General features: G+C 39.1%; 1 protein-coding gene across 1 annotated transcript in view; it reads right to left on the bottom strand.

Moving 5' to 3' along the window:
• LOC130917455 (histone-lysine N-methyltransferase MECOM-like) overlaps positions 1–22,746 on the bottom strand; it is a 102,000-nt gene extending 79,254 nt beyond the window's left edge. The window contains exon 1 of the mRNA XM_057838867.1: positions 22,506–22,746. Coding sequence (XP_057694850.1) covers positions 22,506–22,542 — 37 coding nt within the window. The 5' untranslated portion in view covers positions 22,543–22,746. The remainder of the gene's footprint in view (positions 1–22,505) is intronic.
• Between the last annotated feature and the right edge of the window lie 579 nt (positions 22,747–23,325).

Here is a 23,325-nt window from a genome sequence, read left to right as displayed (position 1 = left end):
TTTCCCCGATATTTTAGATTATAAATGATCAAATCAAACAAAGAAAAATTGGGGGAACAAATCTTTAAAAGGGTAAATATATGAAAAAGAAAATCTTGACCACTCCTTGATGTCTGCGATTTCTGCATCGCGACCCTTGTTATATTACCATGTTTCACCCATAAAATCCCCAAAAGATCCGGCTGTGGCAATTCACAGCTGTGTCTTGACACTCGGTGATACATGCTAAGTGGAGTTTATGGATTGAAACAAGGTCAGTATTATAATATATATAATATCGCATTAAAATCATGGTGTCTTTAATTATGCTCGCTCATTCTCTCACCTACAGTTAGGGTTTCGCTGTTTAAAATTTGTTGTTTGTTTTTTTTAAATGCCCTGCTGTTCAAATTTTTACTTCCACCAGAAAAGATTTAAGATTTTAGATTTTAAGCTTTCCAATGATGTATCACACATGCATATAGGACAATTTTGAAAACTGGTCAAATTGGGGGTCTCAGAGGCAGAGCGGAACTTCAAGTCATCTGTGTGTTTTCCGGAGTATGTACTGGACTGTCTCAGAAAATTAGAATACACAATATTCTAATTTTCTGAGACAGTCCTGTACATTAATCCACCATTTAAAGCAGGGGTGTCCAAACTTTTTGCAAAGGGGACCAGATTTGGCGTGGTAAAAATGTGGGGGGCCGACCTTGGCTGACGTCCTTTACATAGAACAATATACAGGACTGTCTCAGAAAATTAGAATATTGTGTATTCTAATTTTCTGAGACAGTCCAGTAAATCTGACATTGGTAGATTGTTTTCTTCTTGGAGATGAGATGCGTGTGTGGCAGCCTGGCAGTTTTTTTTTTAACATACGGATTTGACAGTTGCTGTCATATTTTCGGGATCAAAGCACCCTTCTGCCCCATTCCGGCCTTGAATCTTTTACCAGAACAGCATTCCGTTCAATTACCCCTGAAATTAGGTATATATAACAGTTGATAATGTTAAGTTAGTTAAGTAAGTTAATTTAATAACCTTTTATTATGCATTGTTTTGTAAAAAGTAACAAAACCTCTTTCATTCTTCTCTTTAACTGGTACAAATTTCATAAGTAGACATGCTTTATGGAGAATGAGTTTAAGAGTTGACTTCTCATTCTAGATCCTTCGACTTCTTCCCTTGAAAAAAATGTTTGTTTTATAAGTATGTTTTGAATTGTTATCTTGCAGTTGGTTTATTGACAGACTATGATGATTTGACCCATGTTTCTGCTTTTAATGTGTCTGTTCCTTGAGAAACAATGCAAGATCAAGCCATGGCGTCTCGTCCACAGATTATCATTTCTCTCTCCAGGTATTTATCCAGAATTTTTAGACTTTCCCTTGTACTTCAGAGCATTCTCAAGTCCTTTCCATTCTTTTTGCTGATGAGTGGTTTGCATCTTCCGCTGTGTTTTTATGTTCTGCGTGTGATATTTTACATGACATACATCAAGTGTGTCTATGACCTACTGTATGACTGTGTGGCCACAAGTCCAGGGTGCAACCTTCCACCCTAAGTTAACTGGGATAGACATAGTTCACTTATGATCAAATTACTGATACATGGTATCGTAAATAAATGGATGAATGGAAGGAACTGTGCTGTCTTTTTTAAACCAAAACATCATGATTTTTCAATCAAACAACAACAAGGTATGATTAGGATTGGACAGGTTTTGGAAATCTGAGCTCTGCTGGCTGTAATTTAAAATGTTATATGCATTATTCATTACTTGCTGGCCCTTGCTCAAAACTAGTGAATTAGTTCTTATGGTAACTCATAATCCTTCAATTACTATGTTTCCAAGACAAGCCATGGGGCTTAAAATGCTAACATGGTCTGAAAGGAGATGAGAGGACTGTTTGGTCTGGTCTCGCTGTGTCTGTCTGTTGGACCGAGTGCAGGAGACCCACATGGCCATCCTGTGTTGTACTTGGCTGGCTGTCTGCTAACTGTCAGCACAGTATCTCCTTACACTGACGAATGTGAAGTTTCCAGACCTTACTCAAAACTTTCATTCCCTTGTTCCAGCGCCTCATCTTGAGCAATGGTCAAGAAAACAAGAGTCCCTCCACTTGCCCACTGTATCCTCTCTCAAGGGGCATGCCAAAGACCAACGTTAAGACTACATTTAAAAAATGTCCCTCCTAAAGGGATGAAAAAAGAGCTAGCGAGATGTGGGGGTTTGGTGAAAGAGATGCAGACAAAACAGTATGCAGAAATGATAGATTAAAATAAAAGAAATGTGATTGGCGAGAAAGAGCAACAAACACAGAAAAGGAGATAGAGAGGTGATGGAGGGAACATAATCCTAAGAACATGTGAATATCAGTTCAGTAGGGGTTTGGCGGCTTGTGTGAAACGGAGATAAAATCGATTAGCTTGTCCACTGACCCAGTGAGCATTGAGGGGCCCCCCATTGCCCTGTTCCTGCCACAGCCCTGACAAAGACATCCCGGGCTTCAGCCTCAAGGGGTCCCGTCTGGATCCTGAGGTGAACAAAGTGGTGCCCTCCTGTCAAACTAAAGCCCCCAGGCTCCAGCAAAACAACAAACTGTGGTGCAATGCTTCACTGCTTCCTGATTTCACAGGAGACAGAAAAAATGTAGTTGACTGCTGAAAGAGGATACTCCGAGTTTCAACTATGGGCTGGAGCTGTATTTCTTTTTTTTTTCATACAAGTCATGAAAATTGTGGAGATTACAAGGGAAAAATGTGTCATTGGTTATTTGGGTACACAGAGAGAGAGAGAAAGAGAGATGCAGGAATTGAATGGAGATGCAAATTATACCACAATTCATATACGGCCAGCTTTTATTTTTAAGATTAATGGGGAGAGTATTAAAGATAACAAACTCAGCTGTGGCAACATGTGACAGTGGTGGACACATACACGTATACAAGAATTTCTAAATATACTTAGAAAGTTTTGGCCCGACAAACTTCCACCTGTTGACAGGACCTGAAACCTCTAGCAATCGTTTTATCGCCTTGTTTTCCTCATGATTTCCTCTGAAGGATTACAGTGTGAGGAGCACCGCTTTGATTTCTGGCTCATGTAGCGCACCTGACCCCTCGGGTCACAGAGTGGAAAAAAGTGGATGTGTCACCGCTACGCTTCTCTCCTTGTTAGAATAATATTTCTATGGAGCTTTTAGGATGCTAACACTAATCAAAACAGGACATCCTGAGGAGGGCCCTGCTCACCAGCCGCTTTATGTTTTTGTGTTTGTGGAGGAGCGACAATCCCAGGAAGCTGTGAGAAGGGTTCATCAAAGCTCTGAGTGGGGGGCCTAGCCTGTAGAATCGCTGGAATGTGGTGTGGAAAGGAATCTCTACTGTCCTATTGTTCCCTTGTTTCCTCGGTCTCATCACATGCCGGCACGTCCAGTTCACTTACAGGTAAGATACACTAATCAGCCTTACATTCCTTTCTTCAGCCACATTATTTCCTCTCCAGTGACCTTGGTTGACCAATAACACTTTTGCATGGACACAAGGCATACACCTACATCATCAAAAGAGACCCCATGAGGACAAGAACTTGGGTCTTCTTTATCTAAAACAAGGGATTTGTGGGAGGCACAGCATGGTGAACACTGCAAGTGCATGACCCACGGGTGTATAGGTATCAAACTCGAGGCATGAAGCAACATTTTGTGTTGCAAGGTAAAGCAAATCAGGTGTATTGATTTCATGTTTCTTGTTAAAATTCCGAAATGGCACCTTGACTTCACTTGCATTGACTTATTACTAACTTCCTTTTAAAATTAAAAGAATAATATTTTAACATTTTTTGACAGGCTTCTGAGTTCAAAAATTCAGTTTCATTCAATTTGTCGTCTATATCCAATATTATGAGTCAATTATACATTTACCTAATGTTTCTCTGAAAGGAAAACATAGCTTCGATTTGACCCACGACAAAAATATATTTGAAACCTATGCACAGGTAGGAAGATGGCAAATACAAGATTTCTTATCATTCATTACGAAGAGTTATCAGTTACTGTATACCTAAATGATAAGGATAAATGGTCTATGACTACATCAATGAAAAGAAAATGTAACAAAGGAGAAAAATATCTTTCTTACTCTTGTCATTTGACTGTTTATTGGCAAAAAAGCTTGAGACATAGCTTAATGAGTCCATATGCAGTTATGTTGGGAGATTGTTAGTTTGATTTATGAGTGATTTTTACTTTTTACAATGAACAGACTGCAATAGTTCTTCCCTTCTCTGACCACTTCAGGTACCATTCCAACAGACAGCTGCCAAAGAGAAGTAGGTACATACGTAGATGTATATTTTTATTCCATGCTTTTGATGTCATTAAACTTATGCATATTTCATTACGCATTGTTTCTTTCACAGATGGGGTTCAGTGATACTGGCTTATGGACTGGATCATGTGGACTATTTACTTTCCTCGGATAAGTTGCAGTTGATACTTAAAGTGGATCATCTTGAATTGATGGCAACTCATATAACTCTCTCAACAATTCTAGAGGGAAAAACTATTTCAAGTCACACAAAACCTCTGCGTTCAAATAGCTACAAATGATGCAACCTGGGGACAACAAACAATTAGCAACCATTCATTAATGATTATATACAGTGGTATGAAAAAGTATCTGAACCTTTTGGAATTTCTCACATTTCTGCATAAAATCACCACCAAATGTGATCTGATCTTTGTCAAAATCTCACAGATGATTAAAACAGTGTCTGCTTTAACTAAAACCACCCAAACATTTATATGTTAATGAGGATAGTATGCAAACAATGTCGGGGGGGGGGGGGGGGGGTAAGTAAGTGAACCATCACATTTAATATTTTGTGACCCCCCCCTTTGGCAGCAAAACCTTTAACCGGATGTTCCCTCTCGCTGCAGATCAGTCTGGCACATCAATAAGGACTAATCTTGGCCCATTCTTCTCTACAAAACTTCTGTAGTTCAGTCAGATTCCTGGAATGTCTGGCATGAATCGTTGTCTTTAGGTCATGCCAGAGCATCTCAATGCGGTTCAAGTCTAACCTTTGACTTCTCCACTCCAGAAAATGTAGTTTTTTCTTCTGAAACCATTCTGAAGTTGTTTTATCTCTGTGTTTTGGATCATAGTCTTGTTGCAACATCCATCCTCTTTTTAGCTTCAAATGCCTGATAGACAGCCTCAGGTTTCCCTGCAAAACATCCTGATAAACGTTTGAATTCATTCTTCCATTAATGATTGCAAGCTGTCCAGGCCCTGAAGCATCAAAACCACCCCAAATCACGATGGCCCCTCCACCATGCTTCAAGGTGGGGATGAGGTGTTGATGTTGGTAAGCTGTCCCATTTTTCCTCCACACATGTCATTGTGTGTTACTCCCAAACAATTCAACTTTGGTTTCATTGGTTCACAAAATATTTTGCCAAAACTTTTGAGAAGTGTGCAAGTGCCTTTTTTTGTGAACATTAAACGAGCAACGAGTTTTTTTTAGACAACAGTGGCTTCCTCCATGGGGTCCTACCATGAACACCATTTTTGGCCATAGTTTTACATATAGTTGATGTGTGCATAGAGATATTGGACTGTGCCAGGGATTTCTGTAAGTCTTTAGCAGACACTCTAGGGTTCTTTTTTACCTCTCTGAGTATTCAGCGCTGAACTCTTGGCATCATCTTTGGTGGACGTCCACTCCTTTGGAGAGGGCCAACAGTGACAACTTCTCTGACTGTCGATTGATTAACATCCAGACTTTTAGAGATTGTTTTGTAACCTTTCCCAGCTTTATACAAATCAACAATCCTTGATCGCAGGTCTTCAGACAGTTCTTTTGACCAAGCCATGATACACATCAGACACTGCTACTAATCAAGACAATTCTTATCAGGTGTGTGTTTTATAATGGGCATGGCAGCTTTGAACCACTTATCAGTGACTGGGCACCAGTTTGTTAATAACGGCGTTACAATATAACGGAGTTACTAACGGCGTTATTTTTTTCAGCAATGAGTAATCTAATTAATTACTTTTCTCATCTTGGCAACGCCGTTACCGTTACTGAGGCGGGAAAGGCGTGCGTTACTATGCGTTACTAAGTTGGTTGAATAAAAAAAGTCTGAGAGAAACGGACTCACGGGGACAAGAGCAGAGCAGCAGTGGGGAAGACGCCGTTGCAACCGCGATGCTAGGTGGCTCCAATAATACCTGACTGTAGCCATAGCCGACAAACTACGCCCACATGACACGGTAGATATCATATTATAGAACTAGATGCAAAAACTGACACAGCTGCATTGCCAACATGTTTTATGGACTACATGCGTTAGTAAACAGTTCCTAGCGAACCTAAGTAACTTTTATTATTATTTTTTTTTTAATCTAAAATGCTTCTAAATCGGCAAAATCTTAACTTAAATCTATCTTTAAATGATGAAACAGTTTTAAAACTTACACATGTTTAAAGTAGACAGCAGGGAACTAATGCAATAACGGGAGCAATTTTAACAACTTTAACGGTTGATTCACAACTTTAAATGACTTCCACACATAGCAAAGGTTACTAGCTAGTTATCGCAATGCCCTTGTGTCTAGTTAAGTGGAGGGTAAAGAATTGGGCTAGGGCCAATTGTCCCCCAAATCCTTTAAACTTCACATTGTGTGACCTGTTTTTTTTTTTTTTTTTTTTTTTTTTTTTTTTTGTTTGTTTGTTTTTTTTTTGAGAAAAAAAAAATTATCACTAGTTACTTTGCCAAGTAACTAATTACTCTTACATTCAGGTAACTGAGTTACTAACGCAATTACTTTTTGGGAGAAGTAATTTGTAACTGTAATTAATTACTATTTTAAAGTAAAATTAACAACACTGCATATACTGTATATAGATATAACTAGATGCAAAATGACAGACACGGCACTAGATGCGTTAGTAAACAGCCGCCATCTTAAAGCAGTAGACCTTTTATTACGGCTCTGTTGTAGAGAACCTTCCTAACGAACCTAAGTAACTTTTTATCTAAAATACTTCTAAATCGGCAAAATCTTGACTTGAATCTATCTTTAAATGATGAAATAGTTTTAAAACTTTCATTTGTCGAAAGTAGAGAGAAGGGAACTAATGCAATAATGGGAGCAATTTTAACAACTTTTAACAGTTGATTCAGGGTGAAGGGTAAATTAGGGTAAAGAATTGGGCTCGGGCCAATTGTACCAAAAACCTTCACAAAAAAAACTTCACATAGTGTGGCCAATGTTTTTTTTTTTTTTTTTTTTTTTTTTTTTTTTGAGGAAAAAAAAAAATAATTATCACCAATTACTTTGCCAAGTAACTAATTACTCTTACATTCAGGTAATTGAGTTACTAACGCAATTACTTTTTGGGAGAAGTAATTTGTAACTATAATTAATTACTTTTTTTCAGTAAGATTAACAACACTGCTGGGCACACACCTGACTTAAATTGTTGGGTAAAAATTGGTTTCAGTTGCTCTTTAAGTCTCCTTAGGCAGAGGGTTCACTTACTTATTTTCCCCCTTCTGTCATTGTTTGCATGCTATCCTCATTAAAATATGAAAACCTATAAATGTTTGGGTGGTTTAGTTAAAGCACACACTATTTTATATCTACGTGATTTTGACAAAGATTGAATCACATTTGATGGTGATTTTATCCAGAAACGTGAGAAATTCCAAAAGGTTCAGATACTTTATCATGCCACTGTATGTGTCTGTTTTTTTTGAGCTACCACCTACCTCATGGAATGTTCACCAGTACACAGTGTTGTTCATCTTACTTTAAAAAAGTAATTATTTACAGTTACAAATTACTTCTGTTAGGTTTTGTGTTGATTCCCTCCTAGTGTGTCCTTGTGAGTGCCCATTGCTTTCACCTGTGTGTGTTCTCCCAGTGTATCCTGCAATCTGCATCCACCTGTGTTACCCAGCTGTTCCTCGTCTCGTTACCCCTTGTCTGCGTGTGTGTATATAATGACCCAGTTTCTTGTCACTACTTGTTGCGTCATTGTCAATGTCAATGCCCATGTGCTTGTCAATGTTTGTCTATGCGCATGTCCACGCTCATGTCAGCATTTTTTCCCAGTTCCTCGTGTTTCTCGTCCTGCATTTGAAGTAAGTTGATTTGTTAGACTGACTTTTGTTTGTTAAGACTTTTTGGATTCCCCGGTCATTTTGTTGATACTTTGTTTTTTGTTGGTATTGATTAAAACGTTTTTGCACCGTCTACCTGCCTCGTCTCACTTTCCCTGCATTTGGGTCCACACACCTCCTGCCTGCCCATGCACCACGTGACAACTTTTCCCAAAAATTAACTGAGTTAATACCTCGTTGTAATAGTAATTAGTTACTCAGCAAAGTTACTGACATTACTTTTCATGTTCTACACGTTGTTACATTATACGTTCTACATCTTTCATAAAAGATGTTTAAATTAACTGATTGAATTGAACTGATTTTTTTCATTCCAAAAGAAAAAACGTAGGTCACACTTTTTACATTTTTAAAAAAAAGAAAATTCAGCTATGTAACAGGTGCAATGGTATACAAACTTTAACTTTCAAATGCTGTGAGGAAAAAAAAGCCTTTTCGTTTGTCCTTTTGCAATGAACCCGCTTCGAACTGTGACCCCCCTACCGAGCTATATACTGTACCGTGACTTGTGTTTATCGTAACACCCTTAACATATATAACATATCTGCAGCATCTCCTGTCTTTGCTCAAGTTGTTTTGATTAAAAAACATCCCACAAGGTCCATGGATATGTTTTTTAAGAAATGTTTAGGGCAAGTGACTATTTTTGGCAATTAAAAAAAAAAAGTGCTGTAGCATTTGCAAGGACACCACCAACTTGGTGATGATAATGCACACTCAGCAGGAAAACAGTGTTAGTTGTTAATTGTTCCCACCTGGACGCCACGAACTGTATGTAAAAAAAAAAAAAAAAAGGTTGCCCGAGAGTTTGCAATGGCGTCACCACCCCTTTCCCTTCACCCCCTCCCGCTGTGCTCTGTCCCAGGCAGCTGTGACAAAATCAGACAACTCGCGCTTCATTCAACCAAACTGTAGTAACCCGCCCCTTCACAGTAAAGATAACGGCGTTGCAAAGATGGGAAAAGTAATTACATTACTCAATACTGAAAAAAAAATAACACTGTTAGAAATGCCGTTATTCTCTAACACTGTTTTTCAAAAGTAGGTAATAATCAAACAAGCAGGCTCACATCAGACGTATGAAGTATGAACAAATTTGAGTCACTCCACTTAACACACATTTGGTGGATGAATTGTTATCATCACACTTAATAGCAAAATCTTTTGGGAACCAGCCATTTGGAAACAAAGCCAATCTTTCATAACGTGCCACATTAAAGTAGCAGCCAAGCTCGCGTAACTCCTGCTATCCAATACAGCATCCCTTACTGATATACATAAACGTGTGACTGACTTTATTGACTTTGCTGTGTATTATTTACAATGATCTTACAGTTCCAATGGACTTTGACAATCTGCTCATCATTGTTTGTATCCATGCTTATGTTTACAGCTACAGTATTTCCTATGCCCACTCTGGCTCAGTTTTTGCTGTGTCATTAGAATATTTTTTGTGACTCCATTTTCACTTTACATAACTTGTGCTCGACAGGTCATACTATATCATATTATTATAAAAATATGTTTGGATGAAATACCTCCGCACTGCAGAATTGTTCCCACTCTTGTTTTTCAGTAAATAAAAAAAGCACTATCACATTGATTGTATTGGTATTTTGGGTCCCTGAAAGACATTTCCCTCTGTCTGTATTAGTATTTAAGGGCCTGACAGAGAGCTGCTATCACATCCCATCAGGTGCATGCATGTGTTGCAGTCCAGCCGAAATATCAACAAGAAGGCCCAAGCTTTGATCAAATCTCCTCCCCTCATCGCTCCTGTCTTGTAGAGGTGAGAGGTCACTGCTTAATGAGTTTTGTGAGTAGATTGGGCATGTCATGCTTGAAAGGTGTACAGTAATCATGAATCGTGTACACATTGCAGTCAACTAATAATATGACAGCATTTGATGTCCAATTTGGTCCCTCTTAATCGGAGCTAACTATCTCCCACTCTTTAGTCAATCACTCACTTACTTAATTTAGGCTTCAGGCCAGGGGAATCTACGCAGGGAGATCCCCAAGCAGCGCTGGAACAAACTGTTATCACCAAGTTGGTCAAGCAATTGTGGGATAATTCCTGTTTATGAGAATGTTCCTTTCCAGTGAATAATGAGGAAAGGGTCTATTCTTTCTCTCAACTCTCAATGAAAGGAATGAAATACTTGGCAGGGTCCACGGCAAACGCATGTTACTTAATTAAACAAACAAAACAATTTCAATATTTAGCCAAGTCAGCCTAGCATCTGGAATCTAATCGCTTCATATTTTTCAGATAAATATGCTTAACAGTACAGTCTACAGGCACCAAATAACAGGATAATACAAGAGACAGCACAAGGGAAGCTGACTGGTAGACAAAAATGAAGCAGGGGTGGGTGTGGTGTTGTCAGAAAAGTACAACTTAAAGCAAGAAAGTGACATCATGCCTTATTTTCATAAGCCCTGAGTACAAGTCTGTGCCAAGCAAAGGGGGTGTTTTAGACCACGTTTTTCATCATTTCCTTGAGAGACACAAGTATGTGCTTTGGAAAGAGGATGGGATGCATCACTTATAGGCGTGTACATCCTTTGCCCCAATATGCAGGATTATTCTCATTCCCTTCAACTGCGACCCATTTGATGGTGCAGCTTTTCGCCTACCTTGGGACTTCTAAACCTTTTTCAATTTGGCCCAATTTTTCTGTACAATATTGTTGACCGTGGCACTTTTAATTATTCTGATTGTAGTGGCTTTCATTATGTTTGTGTTACAAAATCATTTTGAGTTTGAAAAACCTAAGAAAAAAATGTTAATGGAGGGGTGAAATGACTTTTAAAATGAATTATAACAGTCAAATTATAAGCTGAGTATTTGTTTTTAACCTGTCCTGTTCAGATGTTAAATTTAAACTTTAGATAAAAAAAATACTATTTTATAATAAGGGTGTAAAGGAAAACAGTATTTACGCTATCATTATTGTACTCTCTCTACTTCATATTATTTTTGTAAACTATTTTTTAAATCTTAAAAACATCAATTGTTATTCAAGGAAGACAAGGAGACTTGCTAACACTAAATCGGATATTTGTAAAATGTGTGATGAGATTGTTCAGTATTAAGAACGATGTCAGCTACTTCAGCCGCTGTCCTAATCCTTCACTTTGGAAACAATATTGAGTTTCAAAATGAGATTTAAATGTTTTTTTTTTCACATCCCAATGCATGTACCAAGTCAAAAATCTTATTGATTCGCAATATATTCGGAGTAGAGTTTTCCGATAATGACTTTTTAACCGAAAACCGATATCCGATATTGTCCAACACCAAAATCTGATACCCATATCAAACCAATATCTGTATATGCAGTCGTAAACTTAACATATTATGGTTAATTGTATTGTGATGCCCCACTGGATACTTTACTCATGATAAATGTAACAACTTCAAGGTCTTCCAAATAAATATTTTGTGAAAAATATGAGAACGACTTCAACTGAAGTTAAGGGGAAAAGTGCCTATATTGCACTACTACATTCACTGTTGAAATCAAAATAGTGCAAATATCAATTTTTTGGATCAAGTGCAAGTGCAAAGTATCAATAAGGCACTTATTCTGTCCTCAGTGTGTGTGTGGGTACACAAATCGACAGATAGCAAACAAATCAGGCTCTGAAGAGAAGTCAGACGCTGGAGTAAAGTTGAATTAGCTTTACTGTTGTTGTCGCTCTCTTGACAAGAGAACTGATACTTTTTTGTAAAACTGAAAATAATAAAACGTGTCAATAATATCACCAAAAAAAGTATCAGTTCAAAGTTCAAAGTATACACCGCGTGTCAATCAAATAGCAACTGGTAGTACTGCAATGAAATAATGTAACCACATTTTACCACAAATGCAAACAAAACGAAATATACACATCTTCGGTATACAACACAACACTCATGAATATAAAACAAAAAAAGATAACTTCCAAGCAATGCTTGTATAAGGCACAAACAATGTGGTGAGATGGCAAGAACTTCTCATCCTTTTAGTTTTCTCTATTCGAAATGAGCTCACGTCGACATATGATTACGTCAGCACAAAGTGCAGGAATTTATCAAATCTAATTACAACTAAGAAGCAGGAGGGTGCAACAAAACACCAGAAACACAGGCAGGCAAAAGGTGGGCATGACAGCACTGCAAAATATCATTTTAAAATGCTTTTTTTTATCAGTCAATATTATCGGCTACCTGATAATATCGGACAACTCTAGTTCTGAGTACAATATAAATATATATATAAAATTCAGACAAAAAGTCTTACTTTTTTCCCCTCATTCCGTCAAATTTTGTCACTTAATTTCATTTACAGCATGTCCAGCTCGGATCTTTTACATCCATTTAAAGTGCGGATGACACCAAAACGCATGCTTATTTCATATTTCACGCTGTGTTTTATAATCCTAAATGAAATGGACCGCTTGGATGTGTGTGGAAGTGATCTTTTTATCTATTCAATTTTTGAATCCCACGCCATGAAAATGAGTGACTTCCGGCTTCGGTCTCGGGTTTAGGCAAATGTGAATGTGACGTCAACCGGGTCAGCATCTCACAATTCAGCATTGCTTTATAGCATGCTGATGGACTGCTGATTCAGCTGATTTTGCAGATAAATTTGTTTATTTTTCACATCACGCCAGCCAAACAGCTACAGAAAACTGTTGCTGCACCAGGGAGAGACGTGAGCCTTTTTGGGTTTCAAAAGATTCCCGTTCACCACGGATATTGGTCAAAACAAGCCCTACTACTGTGGGACCATTGGACTTACGAGGAAGTAAGTAAACATCGTGTTTTGTATTATGTCAAATACTGGGGTCATTTTAATATGGAGGTGGCTTGCATTTTGTGGCTGATTGTCCACCGAAAATGCCACTCCGCCCGCGACCGGTGGCTTGTCCCACCCCCCCTCCGGAGAGCACTATACTCAGCTTATTACCCTCTTTGTGTGCCCGGTGTTCCGTCAAATTTTTAACCCCATCAGAAATTGAAACTGTGTGTTAAAAATGGCTGCAAATACAGCGATTACAAAGTGAACACTACAAACTTTCTTTAAATAAAGGACTATTTATTCACGTTGGATCATGAAAGGAAAATGAGAAAAGTTCTCAGACACATCGTGCCATGTTAGCTGCACAACAACTGCACGCCATTCTCTGTTTACGTCTTCGCCATTTAGTAAAGCATTATTTTACGCCACATTCGTTTTGACCATGTGGCAGCTACGTGCTCCTCCAACATCGGCTGGTTTGTCCGGCATTACTCTCCAGCTGCTTCCTCGGCGAGCTCTCCTGTCCTTAGCAGGGGAACGAGCTGTAACTTGCTCGCTACCGCTGTGCGAATGATCCGGGCGCGTTTTGTGTCATTTTTCGCTTTGAAAAGTGAAAATGAGACTTTGAGACATCTCTCGGTTTGGGTTAGCATGTCGACTATATGTCAGGCCTCTTGGTTTGTTCACATTCTCTGAAGCCGGGGCAGGGAAATGACAAAAGCCTGACTAACTACGGTGGCATAAAATATTGTTCAGGGGTGCGACAGTAAAGGTGAAGTCGACAGTTTTGACCATTATGGAGTAATTTTGTCATGTCGTACTGAATAAATGCATTTTTATTATTTCATATTCCATTTAGCACAAGACTGTTTTTGTCATGACCATACCATTTATTTAGTAATTGGGGGAAAATACTCCGATAAGAAGAATATCCTGTAAAAATATTGGAGTAGAGAGACTGAAACAATGAAATTTTGTGGCTCTCTTCATCGCATTTTCCTCATTCTGAACAAGTCCCCCTCAATGGGTTGAATTCTAAATCAGATGAAACCATGACCCTGCCGACGTCATCCTCCTGTTGGGGACGCTAGAGCCCTATAATGGTAGGCATGGCTATATGGCGGATTAAAAGACTAATTTCTCGTCATCTGTGCTTTGCCAAATTGTTGTATACTGGACTGTCTCAGAAAATTAGAATACACAATATTCTAATTTTCTGAGACAGTCCTGTATATTGTTCTATGTAAAGGACGTCAGCCAAGGTCGGCCCCCCACATTTTTACCACGCCAAATCTGGTCCCCTTTGCAAAAAGTTTGGACACCCCTGCTTTAAATGGTGGATTAATGTACAGGACTGTCTCAGAAAATTAGAATATTGTGTATTCTAATTTTCTGAGACAGTCCAGTATAGTCAAATTGTCTCTAAATACGATAGACAGTATCTATATCATATCTATATATAAATATCTAATTCACATAATAATGATATTTAAGCCTTTTTTTATTCTGTCGTACATACCTTAAACGTGAAATAATTTGCCGGATGACACTAAATGACATCTGTCATAAACTTTTTTCATGCTCATGACAGTGTCATGTCATAATTATGACAGTCTTATGACGCCGCTGTAATAAAAGTTTTACCGATTAATCTTTTGGTGTAAATATCCCATAATACATTGATGACAGCTGCGGCTTATCGTCCCGTGCGGCTTATCTATGAACAAATGCAGTTCTCGTGTCAAATTTGATGGGGAGCGGCTTATAGTCAGGTGCGCCTTATAGTCCAAAAATTATAGAAGTAAATAAATTAATATTCATGATTTTAAAAGACAAAGCACAAATGATAATTACAGTACATTGATGCACTAATCTGCCTTATAATCGGGTGTGCCATACTTATAAAACTCATTCATTGATAGTGTGCCTTTTTATGTGGCGCTCCATATAGTCCAAAAAATATGCCATACACAGCACTGTAAGTCAAGCCAATTGAATGCAAAACTAGGTTGATTATAGGTTGAACCAGAATTTCACTGATGTTTGTCCAATTAAGACAATTGTTTGAATTTATGATCAGTGTGAGGAAAGTTCATTTTCCACACAAATTAATTCAGAGATCACTTCAACACTGTATACAATGGCAAACATATACATATTACTGTGCACGATTCACATCATTTACGCTGTAAAATCTCCACTCAATGTTAAGCTTCCTTTGTGTCATCGAATACCATCTGCTTACCACCTTCTCCAACTGAGCTATGTATAAAATGATAAAACAAGTCAAGTGGTGCTAACTTCACACTGGTTTAAATGACCCAGCAGACTTCAATTTCAGCAGTCTGCTGCCATTACAACCCCTCAAACAGATGTAAGGGGAACATTTGAAATGAGCAAAAATGCCATTTGTCTCAGACTAATTTGTAATGAGAAAATGGTTGTCCGTCAAGTGCTTGATGACTGCACTGTAAAGTTATCTTTACTGCTGATAATGACATCAGCCTTGGCACCATATTGGACTAGACTGGGAGTTCAGACAAACTAGAAGCTTTTGTATGGACTCCCTATCTTTAACTCTGCGACCTTTAAGAGAGACACAAAAAGGAGTAGTTGACTTTTTTTTATTTAGAAGGAGTAAGGCTCAGTCATTGTTCTGTGCTGGTACAATTTCCTAATGATAAACACACAGTGGTTCCCATGGTTTGACATTCGCAACATAACACCCCACCCACCATCCATCCCTCGGTGTTCCCACACTGCCTTGTATGGGTTGCATATACATACATACCAAGCGCCAAATACTTTTTTAAACTAATGTAGTATACTTGAGATGATGATAGATGATGACAAATAGATACAAAATACATTTATGTATCTATCAGCCCTTACCTTTAATCTGAAAAAGACCGTGGGAGGGCTTAAAGGTGCCCTTACTGTTGACAAGCAAAAGAACCTCCTTTCAAACGGGACACCATTACGTAAATAAACCCCTAACCTCTTTTCCTCTGTGGTACACAGTCATGATTCATTACTACTTTGAAGCTGTTGATAGATTATACACATACAGACAAACTACAATAAATACAATACAAACTATCTTTATAAAGACAACACATAACTGTCAGCGTGTACTGTATTAACAACTATTTCATTGCTGTTTACAGTGGCATATAACTAAACTGTCATTATGTAATGTGTTTCAAATACAGTAGTATCATGTCTTATGAGGTAGGAGTGTAACCGGTAAGGTAAGTACAATCAAATCAAAATTGAACAAAACGCAACACATAGACTCATACTGTCATCTTTTAGGTATGCCGTTTTGTAAAAATGAATATTCTTCATTCGATGTCTAAAATGTTTCAGCAACAACACTTGCCACGTTTACATGGAGCCAAATATTCCAATTACAATCGGTTTAGATGTTCAAACCGAATAAATGTGTTCCATATAAACACCTCATTCGGAATGAACAGGCCCAAACCGAATCGAATTTCATTCCGATTCACAGGGGTGGAATATTCCTTTTCCCAAACCGATTAGAAGTAAAATTATATCATGTAAACAGGGAAGCGGAATGGTGTCTGGTTGCGTTCTTTCTGCACATGCTCCGTACTGACGTGGTGACGTCACTTGGTGACGTAAGTAACGTCACTTGCAACATGGCTTCCAAGCACACGCACAGCGCACCTAATTGGAGTCCGGCAGAAAGTTTATATCCATGAATCCCTCCACCAGCCCACACAACTTTTTAAATGAACGGCGTGTCATTCTGAAGTTTTGTTTCCAATCGAAAAGTTAAAACAGCAGCTGATCTGACGATCGATCTCCATGTTTTGCAACGTGACGCTTTGTTTTGATTAATCTGCGCATGTCAGACGGCAGTTGTCAAACGTCCTTTCGGAATAAAGGCAGACACATGTAAACGCTGGATCGGAATAGATGAAGTGACATGTAAACAGCTGATCTGAAATTTCCATTCAGAATGATTTGAATCGGTATGAATAAAAGTCAGCATGTAAACGTGGCTATTGTCTAAAACATCAAAATAGCAAATATTTGTATTTTTATATTGCTTTAGGTCATGGGTGTCCAAACTTTTTGCAAAGGGGGCCAGATTCGGCCTGGTAAAAATGTGGGGGGCCGACCTCGGCTGACGTCTTTTAGGAAGAAGAATGTATTTAGGCAAATTTTAGCAACCCATTCTGTGTGTCACATTTGCTTTATTATTATTATTTTTTTTAATTAATAATTTCAACAATCTCGCAACTAGCCTTTGTGGCGCTCTCTTTCGACTCTCGAGCGCTTGCAAAATGCTACTGCTTTGAAATTTAACGAGCTTCAAGTTGCTTCAATTTCTCGCTGCGTATCTTCCCTGTAATCTTGTCATACATGTCAGCATGTCTTATTTGGTAATATCGCCTCACATTGAACTTTTTAAAAACAGCGACTGTCTCTTTGCAAATGAGGCAGACACAGCTGTTGCGTATTTTAGTGAAGAAAAAGCTTGAAGCTTTGGCTGTCGCAGTCAACTTTTTTTTGTTGATTGTCGCCATTCTAGAAAATTGGAAGTAAAGGGTCACACGGGGTAATTTTGCTTAGAGTGCTGCTGCCTTTTAGTGGGTAAATGAGGAGCAGCATTTAGTGTGTAAACTACTTCATATGCTGGTAGCAGTACTGTTGACCAATTCATTAAGTGTGTACGGGCCGGACATTATTGATTTTATGACAGAGGCTGGAGGCCGGATGAAATTTGACCACGGGCCGGACTTTGGACATGTCTGCTTTGGGTGAAATGGAACTGATTGTGTTAATACATAACCCTGTATTAAATTGATCAACGACCCTTGAATTAAGTCGTGACAGACTTTGTAAAATTGTCAAATACCGTATAGTGGTCATTGAGTCGACATCGTATTGTCATGAATAAAATGAAAAAAACTTGCAAAGAGTAAAATATTGACTTGAACCAAATGGCATGCTGCAATGTGTGTAAAAATTGTAGTGTTTTGGTGACCATATAATATAAAATAGATTTTTAGAGATTTATATACTATTTTTTTTTAAACTGAAAACCATGCCTGTAATGGGAGTAAAGATGTCATAAAGATTTTCATTCAGTGTCAGTTCGTCAGCAACTCAGCACACTACTGCATGTCGACTGTCCATGACTGCTTGACCTGCTCTGCTTATCCTGCTCTTCCCGACAACACCATCTCTCCAACCTGATTGCTTTCTTTGATGCCAATTTGAGTTTGTGATCCGCAACTGGTTCCTCCATCTCGTACCTGATAATATTAACACCGAACTGATATGTAACCATGTCTTTATGGCAGTGGCATCTTGCCCCCCCCCCCCCAGAACACGCACACACACAACATTAGCTGGCAGTCAAACGTGCTAACTTGTGAGCTATTGTAAAGACGAGTTAGAGGAAGTGTGTATAGAGGTTTTGAAAAATAATGACTCCCTGAGAGCTTAAAACCGAGTACCAGCAGCCAGAGATGGACTGTAGTCAACACACCTGATTGCCACAGTGACAGTGTGGCTTCAAACTCCAATTGGAGAAATGAATAAACCAGAAAGGGAGTAGTGCAACGTCACTACCATCAGATCAGTTACCACATACTACTTTTAAATTCGTCCGATGTAAAATAAGTTATAGCAGTTATATATATAAGCGGTGTAGTAAATATATATATATATATATATATACACAGTGGGGAGAACAAGTATTTGATACACTGCCGATTATGCTGGTTTTCCCACTTGCAAAGCATGTAGAGGTCTGTAATTTGTATCATAAGTTCTCTTCAACTGTGAGGGACGGAATCTAATACAAAAAAAGCAGAAAATCACGTTGTATGATTTTTAAATAATACATTTGCATTTAATTCCATGAAATAAGTATTTGATACATCACAAAAATCGAACTTAAAATTTGCTACGGAAACTTTTGTTTGCTATTACAGATACCAAACGTTTCATGTAGTCCTTGACAAGGTTTGCACACACTGCAGCAGGGATTTTGGCCCACTCCTCCATGCAGATCTTCTCCAGAACCTTCAGGTTTCGGGGCTGCTGCCGGGCAACACGGACTTTCAGCTCCCTCCATAGATTTTCTATCGGGTTCAGATGTGGTGACTGGCTAGGCCACTCCAGGACCTTAAGATGCTTCTTACGGAGCCACTCTTTAGTTGCCTTGGCTGTGTGCTTTGGGTCGTTGTCATGCTGGAAGACCCGGCCACGACCCATCTTCAGGGCTCTCACTGAAGGAAGGAGGTTGTCAGCCAAGATCTGGCGATACATAGCCCCATCCATCCTTCCCTCAATACGGTGCAGTCGTCCTGTACCCTTGGCAGAGAAGCAGCCCCAAAAAATGATGTTTCCTCCTCCACGTTTCACGGTTGGGATGGTGTTCTTGGGGTTGTACTCATTCTTCTTTTTCCTCCAAACACGACGAGCCGAGTTTAGAACAAAAAGTTCAATTTTGGTCTCATCCGACCACATGACCTTCTCCCATTGCTCCTCTGGATCATCCAGATGGTCAGTGGCAAACTTCAGACGTGTCTGGATATGCACTGGCTTCAGCAGCGGGACCTTGCGTGCGCAGTAGGATTTTAATCCATGACGGCGTAATGTATTTCCGATGGTTTTCTTCGAGACTGTGGTTCCAGCTCTCTTCAGGTCATGGACCACGCCCTGCCGTGTAGTTCTGAGCTGATCCCTCACCTTCCTCATGATCAGTGATGCCCCACGAGGTGCGATCTTGCATGGAACCCCAGAACGAGGCAGATTGACCGTCAACTTGAACTTCTTCCATTTTGTAATAATCGCTGCAACAGTTGTTACCTTCTCACCAAGCTGCTTGCTTATTTTCCTGTAGCCCATCCCAGCCTTGTGCAAGTCTATTATTTTATCCCTGATGTCCTTACACAGCTCTTTGGTCTTGGCCATTGAGGTTGGAGTTTGTTTGTTTGAGCATGTGAACAGGTGTCTTTTATACAGGTAACAAGTTCAAACAGGTGCAGTTACTTCCGGTAATGAGTGGAGAACAGGAGGGGTTCTTAAAAAAGAACTAAGAGCCGAAATATTTACTTGTTTGTAATGTATCAAATACTTATTTCATGCAGTTAAATACAAATTTATTATTTAAAAATTATACAAGGTGATTTTCTGGATTTTTGATTTAGATGCCGTCCCTCACAGTTGAAGAGAACTTATGATACAAATTACAGACCTCTACATGGCTTGCAAGTGGGAAAACCAGCAAAATTGGCAGTGTATCAAATACTTGTTCTCCCCAGGTTATATGTGTATATATATATACATTTTACCTGTTTAATTCTGGTAACCTCAGGTGCCAGTATTTTACTGTAATCCCAAAGTTTTTATTTAATTTTATTCTATTTTATTTTATTTTGTGTGCATGCGCACACTCTTTCAGCACAGCTAGGCCTTTTAAATGGACTCTCTATTTCACTTCTATGGCACAGGCCCACTCCCCTCGCCTTTAAAATGGGCCCATCTATTAACCATTTTAATGAGGGAGATGCACGGCCCATTGCACAACGCGAGCGGGACGAAGCATTTGTGAGCAGCTGAGATGAGAGGCGTTGAGACAGACCTCTCAGCAGCAAACACCTCGAAATCCTGCAAACAATTGACTGTGCGCATCGAATAAAATGTTCTTGAAGACGTGCGTGGGTTGAAAGGGATGTAATGGATGTAATTCAAATTAATCTAATTTCAGCAACCACTTGTTGCCATTCTCTAGTCAATACGTCATGTTAATCAGCAGTACAAGCCGTACCAATGCTCAATTAATATGCTGCAAGTATTTGCCAGGATGTATAATAAGGGAAGTGGACCTATAAAAGTCACCAAATTACTTTCTGCCCTCGCCCACAAGTCATTGCGGGGCGCGGCCTGCAGATTTTGGCTATATTTAATTGGAAACCAAAGGCGCGTTTTTGTGGCGCACCACATTCCTTCTGGACGCGCGCTCTCATCAGCCAGCCTCCATCAATCTCTCTTACATTTACCACCTCCTCCGTTAAACACACAGCCATACATGGCCGTTTTAACACACACTGAACGCATTTACTAGCAGAGCCCTTATGAGGGGTCTGGGAATTTAAATATTCACTGTTGACACTGCGCAGACCTGGCTATAAGGGCCACTGCGGGCCCGCTCCTTTGGGGATGCACAACATACTCCTATTGTGATTCCAGAGAATGTAAATCTCCTAAATGAGTCGTGTTTAAATCCAAGCAGATGTTTCCCAACAATGATCCTGGTTGAAAGTATACTGCGCAATTTATTTGTGACGCCACTCTTTGAGAGTGCATACATTATATTAAATAATACTGTGAACATTTTATATGTTAAACAAATATATAGGAATAGTGCAAGAGAAGATGCCAGGAAGTTTTTAATGTCACATATTTATTTAAAAAAAAAATGCAATTTGACGTTGCATAAATAAACTTAGATAAACATTCGTTTTACAATCACTTGGCTGCATAGCTATATTTTTTATGAATAAAAAAAAAAAAACTGCGTCTTTATTGTTCATCTTTCCCCATGCAATGACAAAATATTAGTTTAAAATGAGACATCGCTGCCTGGATAATGTAATTAAGTATTAAATGAACCAAGTTATTACGTTTGCTGTGGGGAGGGGGGCTTAACACTTCTGTGTTGGAAAGATCAATGATGATTTATCTAAGCAACGCAATGCATAAATATATATCAGTTACCCCCCTGCATAAATTCTTAAAGCAATTTTTTGGGAGTAGTTAATAAATTTCAAGAATGTTATAAATCAGCTATCTCTTTTGTTTAATTAAATCCACTATATTGGAATGTATTGAATTATTGTCATTCTACATGAAGGTGATCAAAACCAGCATCTGCAAGTCCCGTTACAAGAGGCCAAAATTAAACGACATCAACTAAAGACATTGAATAACGAATCTTTGCCATTTTAGTTCGATTTGTACAATTTCGCGTTTAACATTACTCACGGATAAGATCTCGAAACTTTCACGTTCACGATCACAAACAAGACAAGTTGTTACAAACATTTACCATATTTACAGCACTAGAAAAAAAAAGTCTTCACTTCTTGCTTATTTCAGCAGGCACCCCTCCATGCGCGGCTCCAAGTCTTGCGAAGTGACCTGCAGCCTGAAGCAGAAATGTGCACCAGTGTGCGTGCTTGAATCTGCCCACGCACGGGGCATTTCCCCCCTCCAGTGGGTTACACGAGAGCGCCCACTACATGCAGCGTGCACGTCCACGACTTGCAAAGTTACTCCGCGCTCCCTGCTCAACTTTTTACTCCCTTGCGCGTGACAGCGTTCCAACATTTTATTGCTTTATAATCCTGCGACAACTTTGATTTAATAGAGGTCCGAACTCAGTCTCTCATGAGGAAATTACATCGCCAATGAAAGTATTGATAACAGCGGTGATCAGATGACATGTTTTAAAAGTAGAAAAAAATGGATGTGCACCTACTTGTGGCCAGTTTCCGTGCCCTGGCTTTGGACCTCATGGTGCAAGTCTCTCAGCGTGGGCTTGTTTGGGTTTTTTCTCGGATCCCCTTTTCTTCTTTTTTCCCGTTTTCCCCTCTCTTCTAGGCTTTTTTCTTTTAGGTTTCTCAATCCCAGACGCGCTATCTCTCCAGCATTGTCAACCAGGACACCTTCGCACATGCGCACAAGCCTCCAAGGTCTGCCGGCTGCACGTGCCACACAAAGTTTGGGGCAACTGATCACTTTGGAAATGAACCTGAAGCGGTCTTGATGCGCATCGTGGATGGTTTGTCACTTTTCTACCACACAAGCACTGAGCAAGAGCTTTGCACACTGTAAAAAATGTCATGTTTTTATTCCTGCTTTAAGGTTTAACACGCTGGGCAATGCCTTTCGCTATTGTTTATTCATAATATGACACTATGTAAGGAAGGAAAGGGCAAATAGACTATTTCAATAAATTGTATTTAAGAGAAAATAATAGCAGTTTTGTCCAAGGAGTTTTTTTTTTCTTTTTTCTTTTCTTTTCTCTTCTTTTTTTACAGCACGACCACCTCAGCCATTTATTATAAAATAGCTCTCCTGGGGGGCTGACCCTTTCAAAAGTCACATTAATCACTCTTCAATGAAATTACAATGTATGGTATAGCTATTAAACATTGCACACATTTAATTGTACAGAGCGGGATAACTGGCCTCCTAGAGAGAACCTTTCTTTTTTGCTGGAAATTATATTGTAAAGTGGCCATCATTAATCCCACTTTGAGACGCTTCGGTTGCACTCCTGTAACACTGTATATTTA

The sequence above is a fragment of the Corythoichthys intestinalis genome, chromosome 6 (genome assembly GCF_030265065.1).
Source record: "Corythoichthys intestinalis isolate RoL2023-P3 chromosome 6, ASM3026506v1, whole genome shotgun sequence".
NCBI classification, from domain to species: domain Eukaryota; kingdom Metazoa; phylum Chordata; class Actinopteri; order Syngnathiformes; family Syngnathidae; genus Corythoichthys; species Corythoichthys intestinalis.
The sequence above is the reverse complement of the archived record's forward strand: the minus strand, read 5'-3'. Positions and strand labels throughout refer to the sequence as shown.